The sequence below is a fragment of the Ipomoea nil genome, unplaced genomic scaffold (genome assembly GCF_001879475.1).
Source record: "Ipomoea nil cultivar Tokyo-kokei standard unplaced genomic scaffold, Asagao_1.1 scaffold1509, whole genome shotgun sequence".
NCBI classification, from domain to species: Eukaryota; Viridiplantae; Streptophyta; class Magnoliopsida; order Solanales; family Convolvulaceae; genus Ipomoea; species Ipomoea nil.
The window spans coordinates 2,043,453-2,068,887 of NW_017617937.1; the positions used below are offsets into that span (position 1 = coordinate 2,043,453).

The 25,435-nt window shown below is 35.4% G+C and overlaps 3 protein-coding genes and 1 long non-coding RNA gene across 7 annotated transcripts in view; all 4 read right to left on the reverse strand.

Annotated features, from left to right (window-relative positions):
- Nucleotides 1-2,580, reverse strand: part of LOC109189178 (chalcone synthase A-like) — a 19,786-nt gene extending 17,206 nt beyond the window's left edge. Inside the window, exon 1 of the mRNA XM_019339958.1 lies at nt 2,548-2,580. The gene's annotated coding sequence lies outside the window, so the exon portion shown is untranslated. The remainder of the gene's footprint in view (nt 1-2,547) is intronic.
- Nucleotides 1,161-14,910, reverse strand: LOC109189176 (chalcone synthase B). 3 transcript variants are annotated; one of them, XM_019339955.1, is made up of 3 exons: nt 14,623-14,910; nt 14,136-14,533; nt 1,161-1,842 (listed from the first exon to the last, which is right to left on the reverse strand). In XM_019339955.1, the coding sequence occupies exons 1-3, from the start codon at nt 14,816-14,818 to the stop codon at nt 1,246-1,248; spliced, it is 1,191 nt and encodes a 396-aa protein (XP_019195500.1). In that variant the 5' UTR covers nt 14,819-14,910; the 3' UTR covers nt 1,161-1,245. The 3 variants fall into 3 exon arrangements, with proteins under 3 accessions (XP_019195500.1, XP_019195498.1, XP_019195501.1); XM_019339953.1 differs by lacking the exons at nt 14,136-14,533; nt 14,623-14,910 and adding an exon at nt 2,330-2,620 and having other exon boundaries at nt 1,161-2,240; XM_019339956.1 differs by lacking the exon at nt 1,161-1,842 and having other exon boundaries at nt 13,449-14,533.
- Nucleotides 8,082-9,613, reverse strand: LOC109189179. 2 transcript variants are annotated; one of them, XR_002055555.1, is made up of 6 exons: nt 9,478-9,613; nt 9,299-9,387; nt 8,715-8,800; nt 8,456-8,618; nt 8,250-8,370; nt 8,083-8,156 (listed from the first exon to the last, which is right to left on the reverse strand). It is a non-coding gene; the product is annotated as an uncharacterized LOC109189179 (long non-coding RNA). The 2 variants fall into 2 exon arrangements; XR_002055554.1 differs by having other exon boundaries at nt 8,082-8,156; nt 8,456-8,800.
- A 7,028-nt stretch (nt 14,911-21,938) lies between the features above and the next one.
- On the reverse strand, nt 21,939-23,507 carry LOC109189177 (chalcone synthase A). The gene is made up of 2 exons (XM_019339957.1): nt 23,240-23,507; nt 21,939-23,134 (listed from the first exon to the last, which is right to left on the reverse strand). Exons 1-2 carry the CDS (start codon nt 23,424-23,426, stop codon nt 22,140-22,142), a joined length of 1,182 nt encoding a protein of 393 aa, XP_019195502.1. The 5' UTR covers nt 23,427-23,507; the 3' UTR covers nt 21,939-22,139.
- Nucleotides 23,508-25,435: the final 1,928 nt, after the last annotated feature.

Genomic DNA, 25,435 nt, shown 5'->3' on the forward strand with positions numbered 1-25,435 from the left:
AGGAAAAAAGTTATTTGTTGTTGAATACATTTCATATAGGTGCTTACTGGTTTTCATACACAAATTATGGTATCCAATCGTTGATGTTGTTTCATACGAGACACATTCATGACCAAAATATTTATAATAGTTGTTGCCTCTTAGACAATAGATTTTGGAATAGAATTTTTTTCACTTTTGATTCTATGACTTTAGAGTTCTTCAATTTATTTGGATTCATAACTTTAATTTTTGACATAAGTAGTGCTTCACTTTTTGGTCAAATTGAGAAGTGGTACTTCCGAGGAGTTTTCATCGATTATGTCGTCGGAAAGACTAAATCTGAAAAAGAAAAAAAAAATCAAAGTAGAACACTATTTATGTTGGAAATGAAAGTTGTGAATCCAAGTTGAGACTCTAATGGGTTGTTTGGTTCACAGAATAGGCCTGGAATGGCATATCATACCCAGTAAATCAGTAATAGACCTATTCCCCTGTTTGTTAACCCCTTGTATTCCTAGGAACATTGTTCCCGGGAATGACCTATTCCCCTTGCAAGGGGAATAGAGATTCCCGGGGGCCCACTGGTATTAGGCTATTCCTGAGTTCTCAGGAATAGCCTAAAGTTTCTATTTCCTATTTTACCCCCCAATTAAATTAATTACCTATTTGACTATCGCCACCGCCACCATCACCATCGCTACCGCCACTATCGCCATCGTCACTGCTGCCACCAGCACCACCGCCACAAGCGTCGTCGCCGCCGCCACCACCGCCGCCACCATCACATATTTTTATAAGGGTATTTATGTCTTTTAAAACATATATCATTTTTATTCCTTAAATCAACCAAACACTGTAATATAATCCTAAAATGTATTCCTTGCCTATTCCATTCCTTATGGAATAGCATTCCTATTACCTTAAAATTCATTTCGTGAACCAAACGTGCTGTAAAGTCATAGGAACAAAAGTGGGGGAAAAAAAAAACTATTTTTAAATATAGAATTGTTTACTATATATGGAGATTTACGAAATGTATGTCCAAGATCACACCCTTTATTGCTCTAGCCACAACCCCTTATCAATTATCAAGAACATAGCATGCAGTTGGGAGTCCAAGGAACACTACTAACAATAGAACATGGTAATCAGTAGGATTTCCTCTAATAAAATGACAATATAATTAAACAACACTTTTAATATAATGTTTAATTGTATGCATGAATTGTTTAAAAAATACTCCGTAACTCCGTATAGTACTAGCTAATTTATGGGAACACTACGAATGATAATAGTATCGATGGTAAGTCCAGGTCCAAAGCCGAAAACCACGCCCCATTCCAAGCCCTCCCCAGTAGTCATCTGTTCATCTTTCTTGGATTTCTTTCTCATCTCATCCAATATGAACAACACACATGCGCTTGTTAAATTCCCATACTCCGAAAGAACATCCCTTGAAGCTCGAAACTTTTCTGGTCCAAGCCCTAATCTCTCCTCCACACGATCCACAATTGCATTGCCGCCTGGGTGGAAAACCCAGAAGATTGAATTCCAATCCGAGATTCCATACGGCTCGAACGCCTTCACCAAACAATCCTCTACGTTTTCGGCAAGGACAGAAGGGACAGCCTTGCTACAATGGAAAGTAAGCCCCATCTCACGTAAGTGCAGTTTAAGGTGAGAATCAGTGTTGGGGACGATTGTTTGTGCACTCGACACCAACTCAAACAATGGAGTTTCCAAACCCGGTCTTGGATCTGCCGCAACGATCATCGCGGCGGCGCCGTCGCCGAACAAACACTGCGCTAAAAGATTATCGTCTTGTTCAAGACTCGGCCCGCGGAATATATTTATGGTGATCTCCGCGCACACGACCAGAACGCGACCACCTTTGTTGCTCTCGGCGAGGTCCTTGGCTAGCCGGAGCATGGCGGCGCCGGCGTTACAGCCTTGCTGGTACATCATTAAGCGTTTGACGGATGAGTTTAGGCCCAGTAGCTTTGTGAGTTGGAAATCTGCACCGGGCATGTCAACGCCGCTGGTTGTACAGAACACTAAATGGGTTATTTCAGAAATGGGGCGACCCCATTCCTTTATAGCCTTCATGGCAGCTTCTTTGCCCAGCTTAGGAACTTCCGCCACCAAAATGTCTTGCCTGGTGTTAAGGGAAGTTTCGTTGTAAGTACACAAGTTGGGATTTTTCTTCAATAACTCTTCTGTTAAAACCAGGTGACGTTTCCTAATCTTGCTCTTGTTGCCTGCAAAAAAATAAACAATATATATAATAATGCTATTAAAGAAAACAAAATGGATATGAGCAATATATATATGAGATGTATTTACGTACAGATGCGTCTAAACTTTTCTTTATGTTCCAACAAGTGTTGGCTATTTGTGATGCGGAAATAAAAGTCTGGATAGGTGGTTTGGTCAACCCAATTCGCCGGAGTTGCGGTTCCTATGGCCAAGATTTTGGCATCACCTTCTAACTTCTTTGCCCTAGGGCTCCAGGTATCAGTGAGGACATTGAGGATGGTAGACATTTTTGTTTTGCGGACTGATGATTTAAGGCTTCACTGTTTAGTGAGAAATGTGCTTCGCATGATAATGGCTGCCTGCTATTTGCTAACGTTTTGATGGCATTTTATAGTGGAAGATACAAATTATTTGGGCATGGAAGGGCTCAAATTAAATGTATCAGAAATTCAGAACCCATCACTAGCACATACAGACACAGTGGCAGGGTTTGGGGCCGGGCAGGGCACTGCTACCAATATATTTTTTGTGTGCACCAGTCAAATTCCGCCTTGTGAGTCTTGTCAACAAAAAATTGAACTATAATAAAGTAAATCAGTCTAAATTATTCATAATTGATTAACTCAAGTCAAGAAGGATGATAATATATCACATCATTTACTTTATTAGAAGTCAAAGTTATAATTTTATAATTACCAAGTCAATAGTTTGAGTAGAAAGTAATCCATTGTGTTAGCAGGACAGCAAAGTTATGTATATTATCTTTCTTATTTATCTACAATGCCCAAAGGCGGAGCTAAGTTCCCCAATATCTTTCCCACAAGCTTCAACAAACAATAAACAAGAATTTGGCTCTACATCCTCACATTATTTGGGGTGGACGTAGAAAAGTCTAGTCAATGATTTCAAGAAAAATGTGCAAGAAATCTTTAAAAAAATGTTTAAATTATGTAAGATATAAGGAATCTTCAATTATGATTTTTTTTTAATATAAATATAAATATAACGAGTCAACTCAATTTGTATTTAAAAAAAAAATATCAAAATGTTTTTGATGCATTTAACGATATTTTAATGATTTTGTTAACGGAGTACTAAAAATGATCATTATATTTCAGAATAATACTAGTACTAAAAATGATCGTTATATTTCAGAATAATACTATAATCAAAAGAGATGTTCTGAAAAAAGAAAGACTAAAAATGGACTGATATACCCTGTATTAACAAACATTGGAATTAACTCTTTTTTGAATGAGTGATATTTCTGAAAACATTGTGATAATATAAATGTCCCACTCCAATGATGGCAAATTATATTATGCATTGCGGTGCATAATCGATTATGCACCGCGCGTCTTTTTTTTTAAATGAAAATTAACAGTGTTTATTTCCGCCATTTCGCACCCTTTTATAAAAAGTAACTCTGTTATTCAGTGTCATTTTGTATACACTGCAGTTTCAGTTGAACACAACTACAGTTTCATTTCGATATAACTATAGTTTCATTCGATATTTTATAGACTCAAATATGTGAAAATGTTATTTAATTTTATTTTATATACACTATAGTTTTATTAAAACACAACTACATGATCATTTTGATATAATTACAGCTTCATTGTACAATATACACTCAAATATGTGAAATGTTATTCAGTTTCAGTTTATATACACTGCAGTTTCATTTCACTATAACTATAGTATCATTTTGATATAACTGCAGTGTCGGTTTGAATATACTGTAGTGTCAGTTGGTGTTTAATACACCAAACAAACGGACTCCGTTAACTCTAACGGCGGACCGTTTCTTTACTTAAAGAAACGGCGCCGTATATGGGCCGCGGTGCATAATCGATTATGCACCGCGGTCTATAATATAACAACTGTCCAATGATGCATCCAACTCAAAGTGTATAAGGTTAACCCAAGACACACAAGTTGGCCAATGGTGCATGATAAAGTCGACCTTGGCTTGAGATTGACAATGGCACTCAAATCCAGAAAAGTAGGTCCACTGTACTATGTTTATCTAAGAGCATCAGTACTAGTGGATAATAGGAAGATATTTCAGTTTGTATTCTTTCCTATAAGAGATAATAACTAATGTAGAGTGGAGATAATTGGGAAATATTTATCTTGCAAATGTAGGCATATTGTCAGAAAAATAAAAAAAAAATAAAAAAGAAGAAGCAAGGCTGTGCGCGAAACGCGCACAGCCTTGGGCAAAAGCCGGGCGCGTGCACTGCACGCGCCCGGTGGTGCGTCTGGCGCGCCTGACAGCATTAATTTTTTTTTTTTAAATCAATTTTCTCTATTTTTTTTCCTTTTTTTTTTTCTCTCCCCTCCTCCATTCTCTTTCCTAATCACTCTTACATTATCCCCACATTCTTCCCAACTAATGTGGATGCTGGAGCATCCTCAATAATTGAGAATTTTTCTTATTTTTTTTGTGGACTTATCCACTTTAGCATCTATTATCTTATTCAATCACAAAAACTCTTTTCCCCATTAATTTTAATTTTTTTTTTTAAATTTTTTGTAGGTCCATCATTTTACTTCACTATATTTTAATTGTTTTTTAATTTATTATCACTAAAAAATTATAATTACAATTATTATTTTGTATTATATTTAAATTAAACATGTCAAGATTAAAATAAATTTATAATTATAAATTTTCAATTCTAATAATATGGTAGCAAAATTATATACTACATTTATATTGCATACATTTTTGTTTAAATTTTTAAAACTTAACAACAAAACTAAACAAGAAACACTTTTAAAAAATAAAAAATAAAAAGAAGTTGGTTGTTGCAACGAATAGCTTAAAAATAAAAATAAATAGATAGAAGAAGTTTCATTTTAGAATGGCCGCCAGCTGGCTGGCTGCCACTCTAAAGCGCCCCAGCGGCACACGGCCACTTGTGCGACCGTGCGCTTAAGTGCCTCTTTTTTTTTTCTTTTTTTTTTTTCCTCAAATCACTTGCAGGAGAAAAATTCAACAAAATACCAACTTCCACATTAGTTAAAAAATCAAGAAACAAATTTTTTACTGTACCAAAAACCATTCGAGATCCCCTATTGGGGCTGCTCTTAGCAACTAACAAAAGACTTGCTCCATGCAGTCACTTTCCTTTATTATTATCATTATTATTATTATTATTATTATTATTATTGTTGTTGTTGTTGTTGTTGTTGTTATCTGGCGAAATTTAAAAAATTTGTTTTTCATTAGAACAAATTCTCTATAGAATAAATACTACCTTGTAAAAAAATCTTGATTATTTAAAAAAAAAAAAAAAAAAATCCAACAACATACCAAACAAGATAAAATTTTTTTTTAAAATTTAATAAATAATTAAAAATTTATTTTCCGTGAACCAAACAAGCCATTATAAAATTTTGAAAATATCAAGGCTATATATTTAGCATGTATTCCCATTTTATATTCTCTATGATGTGGAATGCTTTGATTGTTTAGTGATGTGAGTCCAATTGTGCACATTTTTAGTATTAGTTTGATTATATTTGTTAGGCTTAGGTTCATGATTTTTGCATTTTAATTGCACAATCCATTGTTTTTATCATTTAGTTATGGTTCGTAATCGTTTTGAATGTTTTACGGTGTTTGTTAGTGTTTTTGAACCATTGTAAGTCAATGTTAAACGCAAGGGGAGCTCGATGACAAATTTGGAGTAAAAATAGATCGAAAAGCGTGTGCACAGCAAGTTCGACGCGTCGAGCCAACGTCCAAATTTTCAAGTAAGCAATTTGGCCGAGACTAGCAGGTCTTGACGCGTCGAGCCCCCGCTTGACGCGTCGAGCGAGCACTAGCCGAGATGCAAGAAAACGACACCCCGACTCGACGCGTCGAAGTCGGGCAGTGCTCGTCCGAGAAATTGAGGACCATGGGCTCAATGCGTCGAGCCTAGTCTCGATACGTCGAGCGAAATGCAGCCCAGGCGATGTTTTCAACCCGTTTTTAATTTGCGCGGAAATTTTCTATTTCTACTGGGTTTGGTTCTAGCTCTGCACATACTATATAATCCCATATTCCTCAACCCTAATGGGGATTCAGAGATCTTTGGAGACAAGAAGGAGAGAAATCAAGAGCCACAAGTTGTCTTGGGAAGTAAGAAGAAAGCTAGGGAGATTTGGAAAAATTGCATGGTTCAATCTTGTACTCTTTTTTATAAGTTGTATTTTCTTTATTATCTTTAGCTATGTATAATTTAGCCATGTGTGGCTAAATTCCGTTAGGAGTTCTTGGGTAAAAAGTGTTTATAAACATATGTGTCTGTGCTCTCATATTCTTTAATTTATTATTAGAGTTAATAACCAAAATGGTCCCTCGACTATGCCATAATTACCAATTGAGTTAATTCCAGTAATGGTCCCCTGACTATGTTGATTTTCCACAATTGGTCCCTGACTATTAATTTGGACAATTTAGACACTTGAGTTTCGAATTCTTTCCAATGTTGGTCCTTCCATCAAATGAAAGTTAAGTGGATGTTAAACTAAGGGGTAAAATTGTCCATTCAATGCTTAGTGTCTTTCTCCGTCCATTTTTTTTTTTTTTTTGAAACAGTGTCTTTCTCCCTTCAAATATCATCAGAATAACAAAATCCCTTCCTTGGCCGGAATTATACAAAACTTAGTGCTGATGGACGGTGACGGCGCCAATGGCCTAGAAAACAGGGGAGTTGGTGACGGGCGGTGGTGCGCCGCATCGGCGAGAGCGGCCTTCGTTCTGGGCAATGGTCCTCCGCATCGGCCCTGATGTGGCTATTCCTTGGCCGTCAGCCGCATCGATGAGAGCGGCCGACATCAGTTCTATGAATTCGAGAACCAAATCTGGGTAATTGGCAAGCTAGTTTGACATTCCTAGGCCGAGATGGTGCGACAACGGAAGAGGGTCTATGCCGCCGTCACTAGTACAGAAATGGTCATCCGCTACCCTTGTAAATGGTCATCCGCTACCCTTGTACAAGGGTAGCGGATGTGAGGGACTCTGAAAGTCGTGAGCTTTCCGCTACCCTTGTATAGAAGGGTAGTGAATATTATTATATTTTTAAAGCATCCGCTACCCTTCTTACAAAAGAAGGGTAGCGGATTTTTTTTTTCTTTTTAAAAAAAAAACATTTTTTTAAATCCCCAATTTTTTAAAAATCCTATACGAAATTCATACAGTACATATCAACACAATATTATCAACAAACTATCAAAACACTATTATCAATAAACTATCAAAACACAATATTATCAACTAACTATCAAAACACTATTATCAATAAACTATCAAAACACAATATTATCAACACATTATATATTAACACATTATTATCAACATACAACACATTACATATTAACACAATATTATCAACACACAACACACTACATATTAACACAATATTATCGACACACTATATCAAATACTAAAGTAAAAGTAAAGGAGCAAGATCACTTATTCCTAATGTAATAATTTTTTATTCAAAGTGATGAGCATGCAACCAAAACTAAAACTTACATAATAAATTTGCATATGATAATAGATACTTTATACTTTTAAGTATATATGCATGTATAAAAAGAAGGAATAAAGCACATGATCTTTAAATATGATTAGCATGCTACATTCATCACATAGATCGATCATAAATAAATACAGTGTATAGTGTACTTTTTTTTTTGAATACTAGTGTACTTAAAAGCTCGTAATGAAACGTTGACAAACCTCTCCACTGCCGTCTTCCTCATCATCATTCACTTCATACTTCCATCAAGAATCTCAGTATGTGTGAATTGTTTTAAAGCTCCTTCCAGGCTTGCAATATCTCCATCAATTCAACTATAAGGTCCATTATTCTTTCATGCCTCTCAGATTTGCCTCCACAGCTCATGCACTCAATCTACAAATTATATCATTAATTTATCAGGAAGGAATTTCTATGGAGATCATATAAATCAAAATTTTTACAAGCTCCTAGAAGACCACAGATTACCTTTGAACGAAGGAAGCCCCCAAATGTAAGCCCAATGAGACTTGTCTGCTCTTCCAAAGAGCATGATGTACGGACACCTGCTTCCTTTAAGCAAACAGATTGCATGGTCTCAATGACATACCTACAATTTCAATATGAGTCAACTATGCAAGAGCATTTGGAGGAGTAAAGTGAACGAATCTCAAAGGCTGTACAAGTAAGCTCACCTGAGAAATTCATGAGCATCTTCTTCTCTCCCATTACCAAGACTGCTCCCAATATTTTCCAAATGGGAAATTATCCGGATAGGGGAGAGCGGAGAATTCCCATTCTTTGCTTTTAGAACTAAACTCTCAAATTCAGAGTTGAAACACCAATCTTTCTTTGCACCTAACAAGAATATGAAAACAAGACAGGATCACTTTCTTTTAATGAGAGAATAAGATTCAAAAATCAATTGCATAAAATTATTATTGAGAAACATACATCCTTTTGAATGGAAGCCTTGAAGGAAGTAAGCCGTGAAGGGTGGAGTAAACGCTAGGCACTGAAGGACAGCATTAGCATAACAACTGCAGGATATTAAATAAAAGTCATGCATTTGTAAAACCCAAAAAAGTCAACACTTAAAAGCTTTCTCTATTAGAGTGAAGTTCGGATTATTAAAAATACAGAAACATGGGTAACAACCAGTAGCAGCTCACTGGTATTAAATTGGAAATATGACAATTTTTGTCAGTATATGTCCAATCATGCATTATTGGACAAAGTTACAATAAATACAAGCGATGAGCTAGAACAATCAAAAGAAAGATGCAATATTGCTAAGGAATGATAAATAAATATTAAACATCAACTGTCTAATAGCTTAAAATTAGAGCTAAGGTGAAACACACAAGCCAAAAAGAAACAATGTTGGATGGAAATTCAAAAAAGAAATTTATGCTCTATGGGATCTCATAAATTATACAGAGTATCTCTGGTTAGCTAGTCTAGAATGTAATGAATATGTTAAATGGATAGTCAAAATAAAGCATGATGAGCAAACGATCTATCTTAGCTCTACATACCTGTTCCCGCAATTTGTGAGGCCAAATGGACGTAATTCAACCTTTTTTGAGTTAAAAAGCTTCACAAACAACTCATATGGAAATAAACCCTGTCAAGAATGAAGTAATTAATAAAATGCTTGACACACTAGACCATATCCATGCAAATTGAAAATACAAAGCAAAGCATGAAGTTGAACCTTATTATTGTATCTTCCTCATCACCTCCCTCCTATTTGTCAATCACAAGAAAGACTCAAACTTCAAACATAAAACATACTAAAGAAACAAGACAACCAAGATAACTATACGAATTGAATAATATATGAAAACTTATTAACCTTTTCATCTTGAGAAATTAGAGAAAGAAGTGAATCCATAAAAGTTGTCACAATGAAGACTCCAATACATCTTCTAGTGCTACAGATTATGAGTCGAGGTAAATTACGGATAGAACACGCAAGTTGGTTCTCAACGGCAAGTGATATCAAAGATGGAGCAATAGAATAGCCAACATACATTATGCAGGAACATCATGTGGAATTTTACCAAGGTCTAAGGGAAAAGATTTGGGAATGTCACACATAATGGTACTTTATGCACCTTAGTAGAACATACATAACAAATGGTCTAACTAAAAAAAAACAACATAACAAATGTTCAGTTACATAGTTACATACTGATCATCAATTTGTTGCTTTACAATGGCCTCAAACTCTAATTTTGCTATAAACTAATTAAATAGAAAAAAGTAGAGAAAGAATGTAAAACAACCTGCTAAACAAAACGTTATTCCAAGAAACAAACATAAATAGATCAACATGCCAAAGAACAAATACGATGGCCACAGCATACTATAGGAAAATATTTACCTTCAGTCTGTGGGTCAGCAACAAATCGCTCTAAGCAATCAACAAAATTTGTACCATTGAAAGGGTCCCCACCAATCCCCACACAGGTTGATTGCCCTAGGCCAACAGCAGTTGTTTGGAAAACCTAATGGCTAATACATAAGAGATGGAATCATTACAAAAATGTATGGCAAAGTTCCATTTTTTTTTTCAATATTCATGCCACATCACAATTTAATGATTTATGAGTTAGAGACCATGAGTGTGGTGGTTAAGTGGATGGCAAAGGGCCTGAGGGCCATTCTTGCTGGCTAGGTAGAAGCTCTGGCAGTGGTTAACCTATTAAGATAAATATAAGTTTAGAACCACATAGACTTTTTCCCCCTTTTTGCCAGAGGGATGATGTGCCAAATATATATATATAATGAATACAATGTAATAAATGACTGTACTAGTTCACTATACATACTGTTCTTCCATGCTTATATTTGGATTGTGACATTTTCATATACGGAGTAATTGATTTTACAGATATTGTAATCCGGACTATTCCCACTGTTTACAGAGAAATTTCAGACCAAAGTAAGGTTTAAAAGAAGAAGAAACACCGTATGGAAAAAATTTCTTCAGAAGCATGTTTCTTTGTGTTTTAGAGTTTATTCTTTAGAAATAAATAGTAGTTGGATCTTGAGAGAGACCTAAAAATAAAGTAAGGTTCCAGAGGCATACCCAATTATCAGAAGGATGAGAGAAGAAACACAGAAAACCAATTGATACCTGATACGAAGCAGCGGCGGCGACTGATAACTGTGGCGGTGGAGACGGCGGATGAGAGCGTTGCGGCGGTGAGTCGATGAACAGGTGGAACTCGCGGCACGTCGATCGGCTGAGGAGAACTGTCGCGGTGGCTGAGGGAGTCGCTGGTGAGGCGTCGGCGCCGGCGTGTACTGAGGGAGGGAGGTGAGGCGACGACGGCATCGTGTGTTGAGGGAGGGAGGTGAGGCGACGACGGCGGCGTGTGTTGAGGGAGGGAGGTGAGGACAGAGAAATGTTGAGGATTGTGAGCCCTTGCTACGAGAATTATTTTTTCTTTTTTGATTTTTTTTTAGATATTGTTTCCGCTGCCCTTGCTACGAGAAAGGGCAGCGGGAAACTCTTTTCGTCTTTTTTCCGCTACCTTATTTTAGAAAGGGTAGCGGTTTCTTATTCATTTATTTACAATAATGCCACCGCCCTATTTTTTTTAAATAATACACTACCCTTGTTTAAAGAAGGGTAGCTTAAACTCTAATTTCTTTGCTCCATTTTGTACTAGTGCGTGGAAATCGAGGTTCGCCGACCAAGCAAGCTGGTTTGGATTGTTGTTGAACGGCCACATCTGGGTCATGTACGGGTTCTGCTCCTTTCAACACCGACCAACCGCCTGAGCCATACCCGACCCTAGAAATTATGGCACGGGTTCTGCTCCTTTCTCTCTTTGTTTTGTTCAGTTGGTACGGTGTTATTTCGTGTCTTCGGTTCTCGTCGAGTAACAATCACGGTGACACCTTTCTCCTCCTCCCACCGTCGTCGCTGCAGAATGGCGGAGGTAATCGCAACGACAACCAGCCAATGGCGACGACCCCTACCACCATGGTTCTCCCTCTCTTTCCACCAAAAGACTTGTCTCCGCAAGCTTCCAATGAGAATAGCCACTCCCGTCGGAACCTCCAGAATAGCCTTCCCAATGCTCGCATGGGTCTCCACGATGATGATCTTCTTCTGAACGGGTAAGAAATTTGCAGTGATTACTTGTGTTCATCGTCGTAGTCCTCCCTCTTCCGTCTCCCTCTCTCTGTAATTAGGCGATTGGAGTGTTGGACAAGGGGACCCAAAGTCTCAAACGCTTAAGATTGTTCCCGAAGGAAAAAGAAAGCAATACGCAAGGAAAAGACCATTTTAGCCCATAGACTAACGCCTAACTAACTGAATGTCAACAGAAGGACCAATGCTGGAACAAATATGAAAGTCAAGTGTCTTTTTTGTCCAAATTGAAAGACGATGACCAATTTTAGAAAATCGCAATAGTCGGAGGACTATTGCAGGAATTAACTCTTAGCAATTTGATTCTCGACTATGATTCTTACTCAATTAAGTCCTCAACTATGCAATATTTACCTAATTTAGTCATCCGTTAATTATCAGTTAGTTGGCTATCAATAATAAGGGCAAAACTGTCATTTTATCACTTTCTTCCATCTCCTTCAGTCCTTCCTAATGCCATTGCTGTTTTATGTCGGTTCTATAGACTTCTCATTTCCACAAATACTTTCACGGAGACCATAATTCCAAATCTACTAAGCTCCCTCTCCTTCACTATCAAACACTTTCTCCCCCTTGCCAGCAACCTGGTTTCTCATTCCGGTTGTAACGCCAAACCGGAGCTTCGGTACGATATACACTCTAATATGTTAAATGATATTCAGTTTCATTTTGTATATACTGAAGTTTCATTTCACCACAACTACAGTATCATTTTGATATAACTGCAATTTCATTTGATAATATAAAAATAATACGTGAGGCAGGGTCGGTTTAGATACATACACTGTAGTGTCACTCCGTTAACACTAACAAAGCGTCGTTTCTTTACTTAAAGAAACGGCGTTATTTTGATGCGCGGTGTATAATCGATTATGTACCGCGGTCCACGATATAATGACTGATGCAGTTGGGAGTCCAATGCAAGGAACACTAGTAACAATAAAACATGGTAATTAATGGGGTATGGACCCAGTGGGCTAAAGGTCCAAGAGGAGAATAAATAAAGGAATGAGCTTGTTGCAATGAGCCCAAAAAGAATAGGGGAATCTGCCCCATGGGTCCTGAGAAGACCTCGTGAAGAGCTCGGACGAGTATGGAGCCTAGTCCGGAGAGTCGGCATCAACGAGAGTCAGTCTAACAGATGACCGTTGCCACTCCAATGCCTGACATTAATATGGGTCAATCCGGCTGTTGGAAGAGTCTCGTAACGATGACCCAACGTCTCTTAGCCTTTATTTCTCATTACTGCGCATTAATGCTTGTATTTAGTTAGTGTAGGCCGGCCACCTATAAATAGGCCTCCGATCCGTCAAAATGTTGAAGGCAATCTTTTAGCAAGTCCAGAGAGCACTCGGAAATCATAAAGCTAAACACAGATTTTATAGCCATTCCTTTTTTCAAAGTCATTTTCTATTTTCTCTTCCGATGAATCCACCCATCTAACTGATTGTGTTATCTCCGTGTGCTGCCAAAAGTCCTAAAATTAACCGTAATAGTAGGCTGGATTTCCTCTAATATAATGACAATTAAACAACAATCTTAATAATGTTTAATTGTATGCATGAATTGTTTAAAAATAAAAATTACTCCGATCCGAACTAAGCCAGCTAATTTATGGGCACACTACGAATGACAACAGTATCGATGGTAAGTCCAGGTCCAAAGCCAAAAAGCACGCCCCATTCCAAGCCCTCCCCAGTAGTCATTTGCTGCTGTTTCTTGGATTTCTTTCTCACCTCATCTAATATGAACAACACACATGCGCTTGTTAAATTCCCATACTGGGAAAGAACGTCCCTTGACGCTCGCAACTTCTCGGGATCGAGCCCTAATTTCTCTTCAACGCCATCCAGAATGGCATTGCCCCCAGGGTGCAAAATCCAGAAAATTGAATTCCAATCCGAGATTCCAAACGGCTCGAACGCCTTCACCAAACAATCCTCAACATTCTGGGTAATGAGAGAAGGGACAGCCTTGCTACAATGGAATGTAAGCCCCATCTCTCGCAACTGCAGTTTAAGGTGCGAATCAGTGTCGGGAATGATTGTTTGTGCGGAAGAGACCAACTCAAACAATGGAGTTTCAAGACCAGGCCTAGGCTCTGTCCCAACAATCACGGCGCCCGAGCCATCGCCGAATAAACATTGCGCCAAAAGATTATCTTCTTGTTGTAAACTTGGCCCACGAAATACACTTAACATCACTTCCGAGCACACCACCAGAACGCGAGCACCTTTATTGTTCTCGGCCAGATCTTTGGCTAGCCGGAGCATGGCGGCGCCGGCGTTACAACCTTGCTGGTACATCATTAAGCGTTTGACGGATGAGTTTAGGCCCAGTAGCTTTGTGAGTTGGAAATCTGCACCGGGCATGTCAACGCCGCTGGTTGTACAGAACACTAAATGGGTTATTTCAGAAATGGGGCGACCCCATTCCTTTATAGCCTTCATGGCAGCTTCTTTGCCCAGCTTAGGAACCCCCGACACCAAAATGTCTTGCCTGGTGTTAAGGGAAGCTTCGTTGTATGTGCACAAGTTGGGATGTTTCTTCAATAATTCTTCTGTTAAAACCAGGTGACGTTTCATAATCTTGCTCTTGTTGCCTGCAAAAAAGAAACAATATATATAATGCTATTAAAGAAAAAAATGGAAAAGTGAGCAATAGGTGCATATATAGATGAGATGTATTTACAGATGCGTCTAAACTTTTCTTTATGTTCCAGCAAGTGTTGGCTATTTGTGATGCGGAAATAAAAGTCTGGATAGGTAGTTTGGTCAACCCAATTCGCCGGAGTTGCGGTTCCTATGGCCAAGATTTTGGCATCACCTTCTAACCTCTTTGCCCTATGGCTCCAGGTATCAGTGAGGACAGTGATGGTTGTAGACATTTTTGTTTTGCTGATCAGTGATGATTTAAGGCTTCACTGTTTAGTGAGAAATGTGCTTAATTCGCATGCATGATAATGGCTAGCTGCCTGCCATTTGCCTAACGTTTTGGGGGTATTTTATAGTGGAAGATACAAATTATTTGGGTAGGGAAACTGTACGTATTCACTATTCCAAAGTGACTACTAAGTAAATTTTACCTTGACCCTAGCGGGCAAAGAACTACACGGAGATAAACAAACCTCAAAATGGCGGATATGTACGGCCCGATCAAAGTTGTGTATATAAAAAAAAAAAAAAAAAACTACTTTTACAGTTTTATCCTGCTAAAAAATTCAATGTCTCACACTCGGGTTGGAACCTAAAACTTCTCATTTGAGGGGCTACAGCTATACTGCTCGAACACAAGGCCTTTGGCTTGTTCAATAATCTTTGAGTGTTGATACAAACTATTTGGAGATTTAAGGACGTAAAAGAGTTTGAATACCCATCAATTATCACACCAATCATTATACTACGGACTGGGATCCACACCACATGGTGTACCGTTGTCATACAAATTTATTTTTAGTGAACTAATTAAATATTTACTTTTATTCCTACATGTTCATTTTTTAAATGTTCAAATCTATTACATTTTTATTTTTAATATACTATCTTCAAATAAATCTACATATATTAAAAATAAACATTCAGTATACTTAAAATAAACATTTATCAAAATAAAATGTTTCTTATCTAACATTTCACAATTTTTATTGATAGAAAGTATAATTTATATTTTTCTAGTCATGTAATAAAGAAAAGTTGGTGTCCAGCGAGAAATCTTGGGGGTTCGATAGCACATAAGTTTTCAGGCTTATTTTTGTCTTACATAAAAAAATGCGAATTAATTTTGACCTGATCTAAATTAAAAGTAAACTTTACTGATATATGTACTATAAAATAGTCATTTAAAATATTATTTTATACCATTATTTCTTACATAAGCTTCTTGTGCGTTGAAGTGCATAACTTAATTTAAATTTCAAAACTATATTGTAACTATATTGTCTCGATATAAAATTTTAAGGTTCTAATATAGTAGTGTGAAATAAGAAAATATGAATTATCAAAAAAAAAAAAAAAGATAACAATAAAAAAATGGAAATTAGACGAGAAATGGTGAGGAGTGGGGCATTATTCTTCTTTTTTTTTTTTTTTTTTTTTTTTTAATATCTTTCCAACAATCCAAACATATAAAACAATAAGTACAGTATTTATAAAAAAAAAAAAAAAAAAAAGTACAGTAAGTACTAAGTAATTTGGAAGCACCTGAAATGTACAGCTGTATAACAGGGATTGTGAGCCAGTGAGGTCTCCATCATCACAGTATACGGATCGGAGTGTCATCAGGATTTCATAAAAGAAAAAACTTCGTCTTTGAAAATAATCAATCATTATTTATTATCTTAGACTAACCTCATCTTAGCAATTCTTCCCAACTTTTTAAAATAAGCTCCATTTCCACATCATCAAATTTACAAATTCTTTACTATTTATTTTACATCCCTACAAATTTCTCTAATTTAAAAAATGAGTCCACTTTTATTTTATATTATATATAATAATAAAATAATTAAAAAATTAAAATAATAAAGAAAAGGACAATTTGACTGCAGTTTTTTTTTGTACTTAGAGCATCCACACTTGTGTATATTGTGGAGAGATTTCAGCATTAATTCTTCCCTACATGAGATAATAACTAGTGTGGAAGGGAGATAATTGAAAAATAATGGTTCTGCAAATGTAGAAATATTATCAGAAAAAAAAAAAAAAACAATAAAGCAGTGAGACGCAATTGCGTCTCACTGACCACCCAGCGGGCGCGTGTGCGACACGCGCCCGGCTGGGCGATTGAGAGTGGCCGCCAGCTGGCGGCCACTCTCATTTAATACAAATCTGGCCGTTGCTGGCCGAGCAACGGCCAGATTTGTATCCGTTGCCGGCAACGGTCACATTTCCGACCGTTGCTGGCAACGGATACTTTAAATAAAAAAAATATATAATATATATTCATCTTTTTAATCGCTTTGTATTTTAATTATTATGTACTTCAATGTATTTTTAATCGCTTTGTATTTTAATTTTTATGTACTTTAATTTATTTTAAGTAATTAAATTTAATTATCCTTTTATTTAATTATTTTTTAACAATTTCGTAGGCATGTTGGAGTAAAATAGAGAAAGAAATAAAATATAAATTTATAAATAAAATGGATAAAGAAATAATTAAAATATAGTGAGTTAAATGGTGGGGTCCATAAATAACTCCTAAATATCTTAAATTGATGTGGAGAAGAGTTATTCGTGATTGAGTGAGATAGTGGAGAATGAGGTGGATGCTGGGGCCCACAAATAACTCCTAAATCTCTCCAACTGATGTGGATGCTCTTAGCAAACTTGTTATAATAATAAAAAAAAATCATTATGGCATGTCAAATCATCTTGCAAGTGGAAAGAGTTGATGAGATGAGGTTAGCGGAGAGGAAAAATAAAAGAATAGAGTTTGAGAGTATATATACTAAAACTCTTTCATAAAAGTACTGAAGCAATCAATGAAAATATCTTAATTTCGTAAGATGATATCTTGAATTGTTTGTAAACTTCTATGACAAATTGATTAGATGAACCTACCTGAAAATATCATGTTACCACTGTAGTAGAACTCATATATATATATATATATATATATATATATATATATATATATACACACACACACACTAACACACCCACATTATTCAAGATACTATTTGAATAATGTATTACATTCTTAATAGCAGATTTTAATGAAAAACTAGTTAGACATAGTTACTATCCAATGGTATAGAGTGGGTAAATTTTAACTTGTGACTCTAGCCAATAAAAACTACAAAAGAATAAATTAGCATAGTTTGCCCATAGCGCAGTAACCAATTAAAATTAATAATGTTAATTGATATCAATTTAATTATATTGTCCCATATTTATATATCCTTCTCCCTCAATCGTGCGTAGCTGAGTTTGGAATTGGGGAGGGCACTGCTTCCAAAAATATTTAAATATCGTTAGAGATGCAGAGCTATGTATTACAACATCCTCATCCGTTGAGGTTTTTTCCTAAGTTTTTTTGTTGGCCCCCACCATCCACCTTATCATATACTATCTCACTTAATCACAAAATCCTTCTCCTCATTAGTTTTAAATTTTTTTCTAAGTTTTTTGTGGACTCAACATTTTACTCCACTATATTGATAATTATAAATTTAATAATAATATATTGATAATTAAGAAAATTTAATTTAATTAATAATTATAAATTTAATAACAATATTAAATAAAATTATATTAAAAATGTAAAAAAATAAAAACAAGAAATTTCATAAAATTAAATTAACTTGCCACGGTCAGCATGTTTTTAGTTTTAATTTTAATTTTTTTAAAACAAGCCTTCAATTGAGAATGGCCACCAAAGGACATGGCAGCATGAGCATGACCCTGTTCCTTTATTGCCTTCATGGCAGCTTCTTTGCCCAGCTCTGGAACTTCTGTCAGACTGACACCAAAATGTCATGGAAGCGTCGTTGTATGTGCACAAGTTGGGATTTTTCTTCAATAATTCATCTTTTAAACAATATATATAATGCTATTAAAGAAAAAAAAAATGGAAATGAGCAATATAATGCAGTGATGAGTACGTGCAGTGCATATATAGATGAGATGTATTTAAGTGGAGAGAAATGTCAGAAACCCATATTTACTATTCGAAAGTGTTCACTAGGTAAATTTTTCTTTGACCCTAGTCGGCAAAGGATTATGAGGAGATAAACTAATATAAGTTGTCCACAACTTGATAGGATATATACCCCAGTACCGACCACATGTACGTCTATGAACTCGTTTATAGTCAAGTCAGGGTCGAGCGGTTCGAGACCGATCTACGGGTCAAAGTCAAGTGTGACGGGTCAATCCCGCCACCTTAGGCCTATAAAAGGGCTTTTGACCCTCTAAGTTAGGGAGCTTCTTCCTCTCTTGACTCTCTCTCTCTACCAAGAAGGCTCTCCCTTCTCTCTACAAACGAACACCCAAGAACACACTTGAATTAATAAAAAAACCTTTTAATCTACATCATTGTTCTTCTTTCCTTTGTTCATTGTTCATATATTTACATACATGTACATAAACCTTATAAACAAGGGAATTAGTACTATAACTGATTGGCTCTTCAAGCCAAAATGGTTAATAAGTAGCTTCCGTTGTGAGTTAAACTTACAACTTTATAATTATTAAGTCAATAGTCTGATCAATTTACCCTCTCAATATTATTTTAGTACTGGCAGATCAGATTTTTGTATTCATGTGGGTAAATTAGGCTTCCACTATACTATCTAGTATCTATGTTGGTACAGCTGAATTGGGGGTGGGGTTTGAATCGATATCAACCAAGAATAAATGGACATATTAGCGCGCTCACATGCACTAGATCCCACCGCACCCCTTAGATAGATGCTTTTTTTTTTTTTTTTTTTTTTTTTTTTTTTTTTTTTAGCAATAATGTCACATTCTAAAAAGGAAATTACTATTTCTACTCCCAACATTTACTTCATTTCACAAAATTTTGATGTTTGACATTTTCATAGGACCCACAGAATGAAGATAACTAAGGCTATTCTTATCCCTGTAAATCTTTCCCACTTTAAAAAATGAATCTCACTTCCCCATCATCTTATTTGCAAACCATTTACTATTGACACTATATTTCTGCAAATCCAATCAATTTTCAAAAGTTGGCCCCAATTTTACATCACTTTAAAAAAATTAATATGTTTTTCTCAATAAATATTATTTTCTCTTCAACATTATAAATTTAATCAATATAAATTAAATTTAAAAATTAAAAATTACAAAAATGAAAATCCAAAAACATTATTAATTTTTATTTAAATTAGTTTTAAACATTAAAAATAGCAATACTGAAAATCTAAAAACGTAATTTAAAAAAAAAATAATTTTTTTGCTAAACGATCAGCGAATCAGGTTGCCCACTTGTTAGCTAAGGAATCTGGTTCTTCGTCTGATTGTGTTACTTGGTTAGATGAACCTCCTTTATTTGTTGTAAGTGCTTTGAATTCTGATAATGAAAGTTAGTTCCTTTTGCTTCAAAAAAAAAAAAAAAAAAAAAAAAGAAGAAATTATTCGTATTATGTATATAACTGAATGCAAATTATACTACGATTTGAATTGTAAAACTTAACCTCAAATGAACCTTACAAATTTGAAGTAATTGGAATCATTAAAATTATTAACCCAAGTACAAATTTAAAGACATTTAATGTATTATTTCATTAAATTTTTTTATTACATATAAATAAAGAATCAAAAATTAAAAAAAAAAAAAAGTACAAAAGCTACTGCAGCTTTTGTACGGATTACAAATTTATGCAAATTTGAGGCAAATTATGCCGTGGAACCGTGCTCACCTTGCAAGGTGGGCACAGTTCCACAACGGCATCGTTTTCGTTGAAAATGATACCGTTCTAATTATAAAAAGAAAAAAATTGTTTTTCACTTGTTGTTAATGGCATTTCTCTATTCGCAATCGCACAATTTAGAAATTATGAATCTATTGTATTTAAATTATGAATATACAATATAGAAATTATGAATCTACAGTATTAGGTTTTTGAACATGTGATAGAGTTATATGTTCATAATTTTATAAATATATGTTCACAATTATAGAGCTATATGTTCATAATTTTCGATGTTCATATTCCCAATTGTTGAACTCGGTATTCACAAATCACAAAACTATATATTCATAATTTGATAACTTTTGTACAGTTTAGAAATTATGAATCTACAGTACAGATATTATGAATCTGCAGTATAGAAATTATGAATCTACTGTATAGAAATTTATGAATCTACAGTATAGATTTTATGAATCTATAGTATAGAAATTATGAATCTAAAGTATAGAAATTATGGAGCATAACGGTGCCGTTGGCACCGTTACTCAACCACATGAAAACAACGTCGTTTGGAACCGTGCCACCTTACAAAGTGGCACGGTTCCACAACATAACAATTGCAAATTTGCAATCCTACTAAGCATAAAAAAAATTATAAATGTTTATAACAAATGCTATGTCACTTTTGTCAATCCCAAATTTGCAGGAATAATGGCAGTCTAATCATTAATTATCACATCATGAAATAAAAATGGCGAAGTAAAAATAGAGAATACATGTAGTAGAATTCTGGTAAAAAAATCATAGCTCAATAATCCTTAGTGTTGATACAAACTATTTGGGGATTTATGAACGAAAAAAGTTTGAATACCCATAAATTATCACAACAATAATTATACTATGGACTGGGTTCCACACAATATGGTGTACCAATGTCATACAAATTTATTTTTAGTGAACTAATTAAATGTCTACTTTTATTGAACTATATGTTCATTTTTAGTATATTACATGTTCATTTTTAATATAATATCTAAAAATAAACTTACAGTATATTAAAAATAAACATTCAATATATTAAAAATTAGGGGTGTAAACGAGCCGAGCCGAGCTCGTTAATGGAGGCTCGGCTCGAGTTCGAGTTCAGTAATTTTCGGGCTGCTCGAGTTCGGCTCGAGCAGCTCGATTGTTCGAGTTCGTTCCAACTCGAGCTCGATTTTGAGCTCGAGTTCGAGCTCGATTTTGACATTGAATTGAATTTGACTTATTTAATACTTTTGATTTAAAATTCAAACTACTTTGTTTTATCCCTACATAAATAATAGAAATTTTTTAGGGATTTTGAGTTTAAAATTTTAATTTCTAATTGTTATTTTTATATATTATTATATTATATTATATTATATTATGTATTATATATATTATATATTATATGGCTCGTGAGCGGCTCGACGAGCCACGAGCCTAGAATATATAGGCTCGGCTCGAGCTTGATTACTAAACAAGCCACTCGAGCTCAATTTTGACCGAGCTCGAGCTGAGCTTTGACCGAGCCGCTTGCGAGCTGCTCGGCTCATTTACAACCCTATTAAAAATAAACATTTATCAAAATAAAATGTTTCTTTTCTCACATTTCACAATTTTTATTGATAGAAAGCATAATTTATATTTATAGTAGATAACATGCATGTAGTAACAATAGAACATACATGGTAAACAGTAGGCCGGATTTCCTCTAATATAATGACAATTAAACAACACTCTTAATAATGTTTTATTGTATGCATGAATTGTTTAAAAATTACTCCGATCCTTAATTACTAGCTAGCTAATTTGTGGGCACACTACGAATGACAACAGTATCAATGGTAAGTCCAGGTCCAAACCCGAAAACCACGCCCCATTCCAATCCCTCCCCAGTAGTCATCTCTTCATCTTTCTTGGATTTCTTTCTCATCTCATCTAATATGAACAACACACATGCGCTTGTTAAATTCCCATACTCCGAAAGAACGTCCTTTGACGCTCGCAACTTCTCGGGCTCCAGCCCTAATTTCTCTTCCACGCGATCCAGAATGGCAATGCCACCAGGGTGCAAAATCCAGAAAATTGAATTCCAATCCGAGATTCCAAACGGCTCGAACGCCTTCACCAAACAATCCTCCACATTTTGGGTAATGAGAGAAGGGACAGCCTTGCTACAATGGAATGTAAGCCCCATCTCTCGCAAGTGCAGTTTAAGGTGAGAATCAGTGTCGGGAATGGTTGTTTGTGCGGCAGAGACCAACTCAAACAATGGAGTTTCAAGACCGGGCCTCGGCTCTGTCCCAACAATCACGGCGGCCGAGCCATCGCCGAATAAACATTGCGCCAAAAGATTATCTTCTTGTTCTAGACTTGGCCCACGAAATACATTTAACATAACTTCCGAGCACACCACCAGAACGCGACCACCTTTATTATTCTCGGCGAGATCTTTGGCTAGCCGGAGCATGGCGGCGCCGGCGTTACAACCTTGCTGGTACATCATTAAGCGGTTCACGGACGAGCTAAGGCCCAGTAGCTTTGCGAGTTGGAAATCTGCACCGGGCATGTCAACGCCGCTGGAGGTACAGAACACTAAATGGGTTATTTCAGAAATGGGGCGACCCCATTCCTTTATAGCCTTCATGGCAGCTTCTTTGCCCAGCTTTGGAACTTCCGACACCAAAATGTCTTGCCTGGTGTTAAGTGAAGCTTCGTTGTATGTGCACAAGTTGGGATTTTTCTTCAATAATTCTTCTGTTATAACCAGGTGACGTTTCCTAATCTTGCTCTTGTTGCCTGCAAAAAATAATGCTATTAATTGAAGAAAAAAAATGGAAATGAGCAATATAATGCAGTGAGTACGTAGTGCATATATAGATGAGATGAGATGCATGTATTTACAGATGCGTCTAAACTTTTCTTTATGTTCCAGCAAGTGTTCACTATTTGTGATGCGAAAATAAAAGTCTGGATAGGTGGTTTGGTCAACCCAATTCGCCGGAATTGCGGTTCCTATCGCCAAGATTTTGGCATGTCCTTCGATCCTCTTTTCCCTACGGGTCCAGGTATTAGTGAGGATAGTAGACATTTTTGTTAAGGCTTCACTGTTTAGTGAGAAATGTGCTTCGCATGAATGATAATGGCTAGCTGCCTGCCATTTGCCAACGTTTTGGGGGTATTTTATAGTGGAAGATACAAATTTCTTGGGCATGGAAGGGTGTCAAATTAATTAAATGTATGAAAACCCATCACTAGCACGTATAGACGCAGTACACTGCTCCCAATATTTTTTTTGTTAGTGAAGAGGCGCATTCACTATCACAAAGTGTCTACTAGGTAAATTTTGTCTTGACCCTAGCGGCTAAAGGATCATAAAGAAGTAAACTAACTCCAAGTTGTCCATAATTTATTGGCTTATCAAATCAAAATGGCTAATAAGTTGCTTTAGTTGGGAATTAAAAAACCTATAACTTTATAATTATCAAGTCAATAATCTGACTTGGCTCTCCCAATATTATTTTAGTACTGGGATAAGAGTTATATATATATATATATATATATATATATATATATATATATATATATATATTCATGTGGGTAAATTAGGTTTCCACTATACTATCTGCTAGTATCTATGTTGGTACAGCTGAATTGGGGGGTGGGGTTCGAATCCACCAAGAATTAATGGACATATTAATTAGCTCACATGCACTAGACCCCACCGCACCTCTCACCACGTACAATATATATGGTGTACCACTATCATACAAATTTATTTTTAATGAAATTTATATTGTACATGTTTTTATTTTGAAAATTATATATTATATTACATGTTCATTTTTAGTATACTATCTAAAAATAAACTTATAGTATATTAAAAATAAATATTCAATATACTAAAAATAAACATTTATCAAAATGAAATGTTTCTTTTTTCACATTTCACAATTTATACTAAGTGTTCCATAAAAGTATTGAAACAATCAAAAAAATATCTTTAATCTTTCCGAAAAAAAAAAAATCTTAATTTCTGAATTATTTGTACACTTCTGTTGACATGTTGATTAGATGAACCTACATGAATATACCCCTTTAACCACTGTAGTAGAACTCATATATACTAGCCCAACCACATTATTCATGATACTCTTTGAACACTGTATTAGATTAACCTACATCAAAATCATAATTAGTGTTTGATTGACAATTTTTTTTAAAACACAACTATGTGATTTGATTACTCCTTTAATTAAAAATCTCATTTCATAATTAAAAACAAGTATCATTTAGTCTTATTGGTAATTTAATTTTTAAGTTTGCAGTAGTGCTTTTGTATTTTTGTTTTGATTTTTTTTTGTTCATATTGGTGTTTTAATTTGGATGTCATTATATTTTGATCAATTGTCTTAATTTTTTATTTTTGTATTTTTAAAACATTTATTCCCATTATAGAAACATACATAATCAAAAATTAATATTGGTAATTATTCCAATTCTACCCTACTACCGAATATGCAAAATATTATCACCAGAACTCATTAACGTTACTAAATATTTTATTCCCATTGCGATTCCGATTCCCTTGTGCATACCAAACACACCCTTACATGGCGTTTGGTTGAAAGGAATTTAAATTCCCTTCCCACTTAATTCCAAAGGTCACAAAATTCCCTTGTTTGGTTGAAAGGAATTGCAATTCCATGGAATTGCAGTTCCTCCATTTTCATTGAATTAAAATCCCATGTCCACCCCCCCCCCCTCCCCCCCCCCCCTCCCCCATTTTCATGGAATTTTAATGCCTAACAACAACAATGAACATTTTTTACTTTATACTACTTATTCACTTTCAATTCACATGTATACCAAACATTGGAATTGAAATTTCCAGTAATTCTATTCCTGTAAACCAAACACTGGAATTTAAATTCCCACTTTATTCCTAGTAATTCATCTCCCATGGAATTACAATTCCTTTCCCACGTAATTCCCTCTCTCCAACCAAACGCCCTGTTAGTGAAATTGCAGGATAATGTTAGCGGAGTTTTAGTACTTCTATTTCTAAATTTTACTCCTTCACTTTTATTTAATGATGTG

What these genes read in the sequence shown, in the direction of transcription:
- LOC109189177 (XM_019339957.1), bottom strand. Translation starts at nt 23,426, where the DNA reads ATGTCTACTATCCTCACTAATACCTGGACCCGTAGGGAAAAGAGGATC. An exon ending in AGAAAAGTTTAGACGCATCT is followed by an intron (nt 23,135 to 23,239) that starts GTAAATACATGC and finishes TATTTTTTGCAG; the next exon opens with GCAACAAGAGCAAGATTAGG.
- LOC109189176 (XM_019339955.1), bottom strand. Translation starts at nt 14,818, where the DNA reads ATGTCTACAACCATCACTGTCCTCACTGATACCTGGAGCCATAGGGCA. An exon ending in AGAAAAGTTTAGACGCATCT is followed by an intron (nt 14,534 to 14,622) that starts GTAAATACATCT and finishes TCTTTTTTGCAG; the next exon opens with GCAACAAGAGCAAGATTATG. An exon ending in TTCTGGTGGTGTGCTCGGAA is followed by an intron (nt 1,843 to 14,135) that starts GTGATGTTAAGT and finishes GTGTGCGCGGAG; the next exon opens with ATCACCATAAATATATTCCG.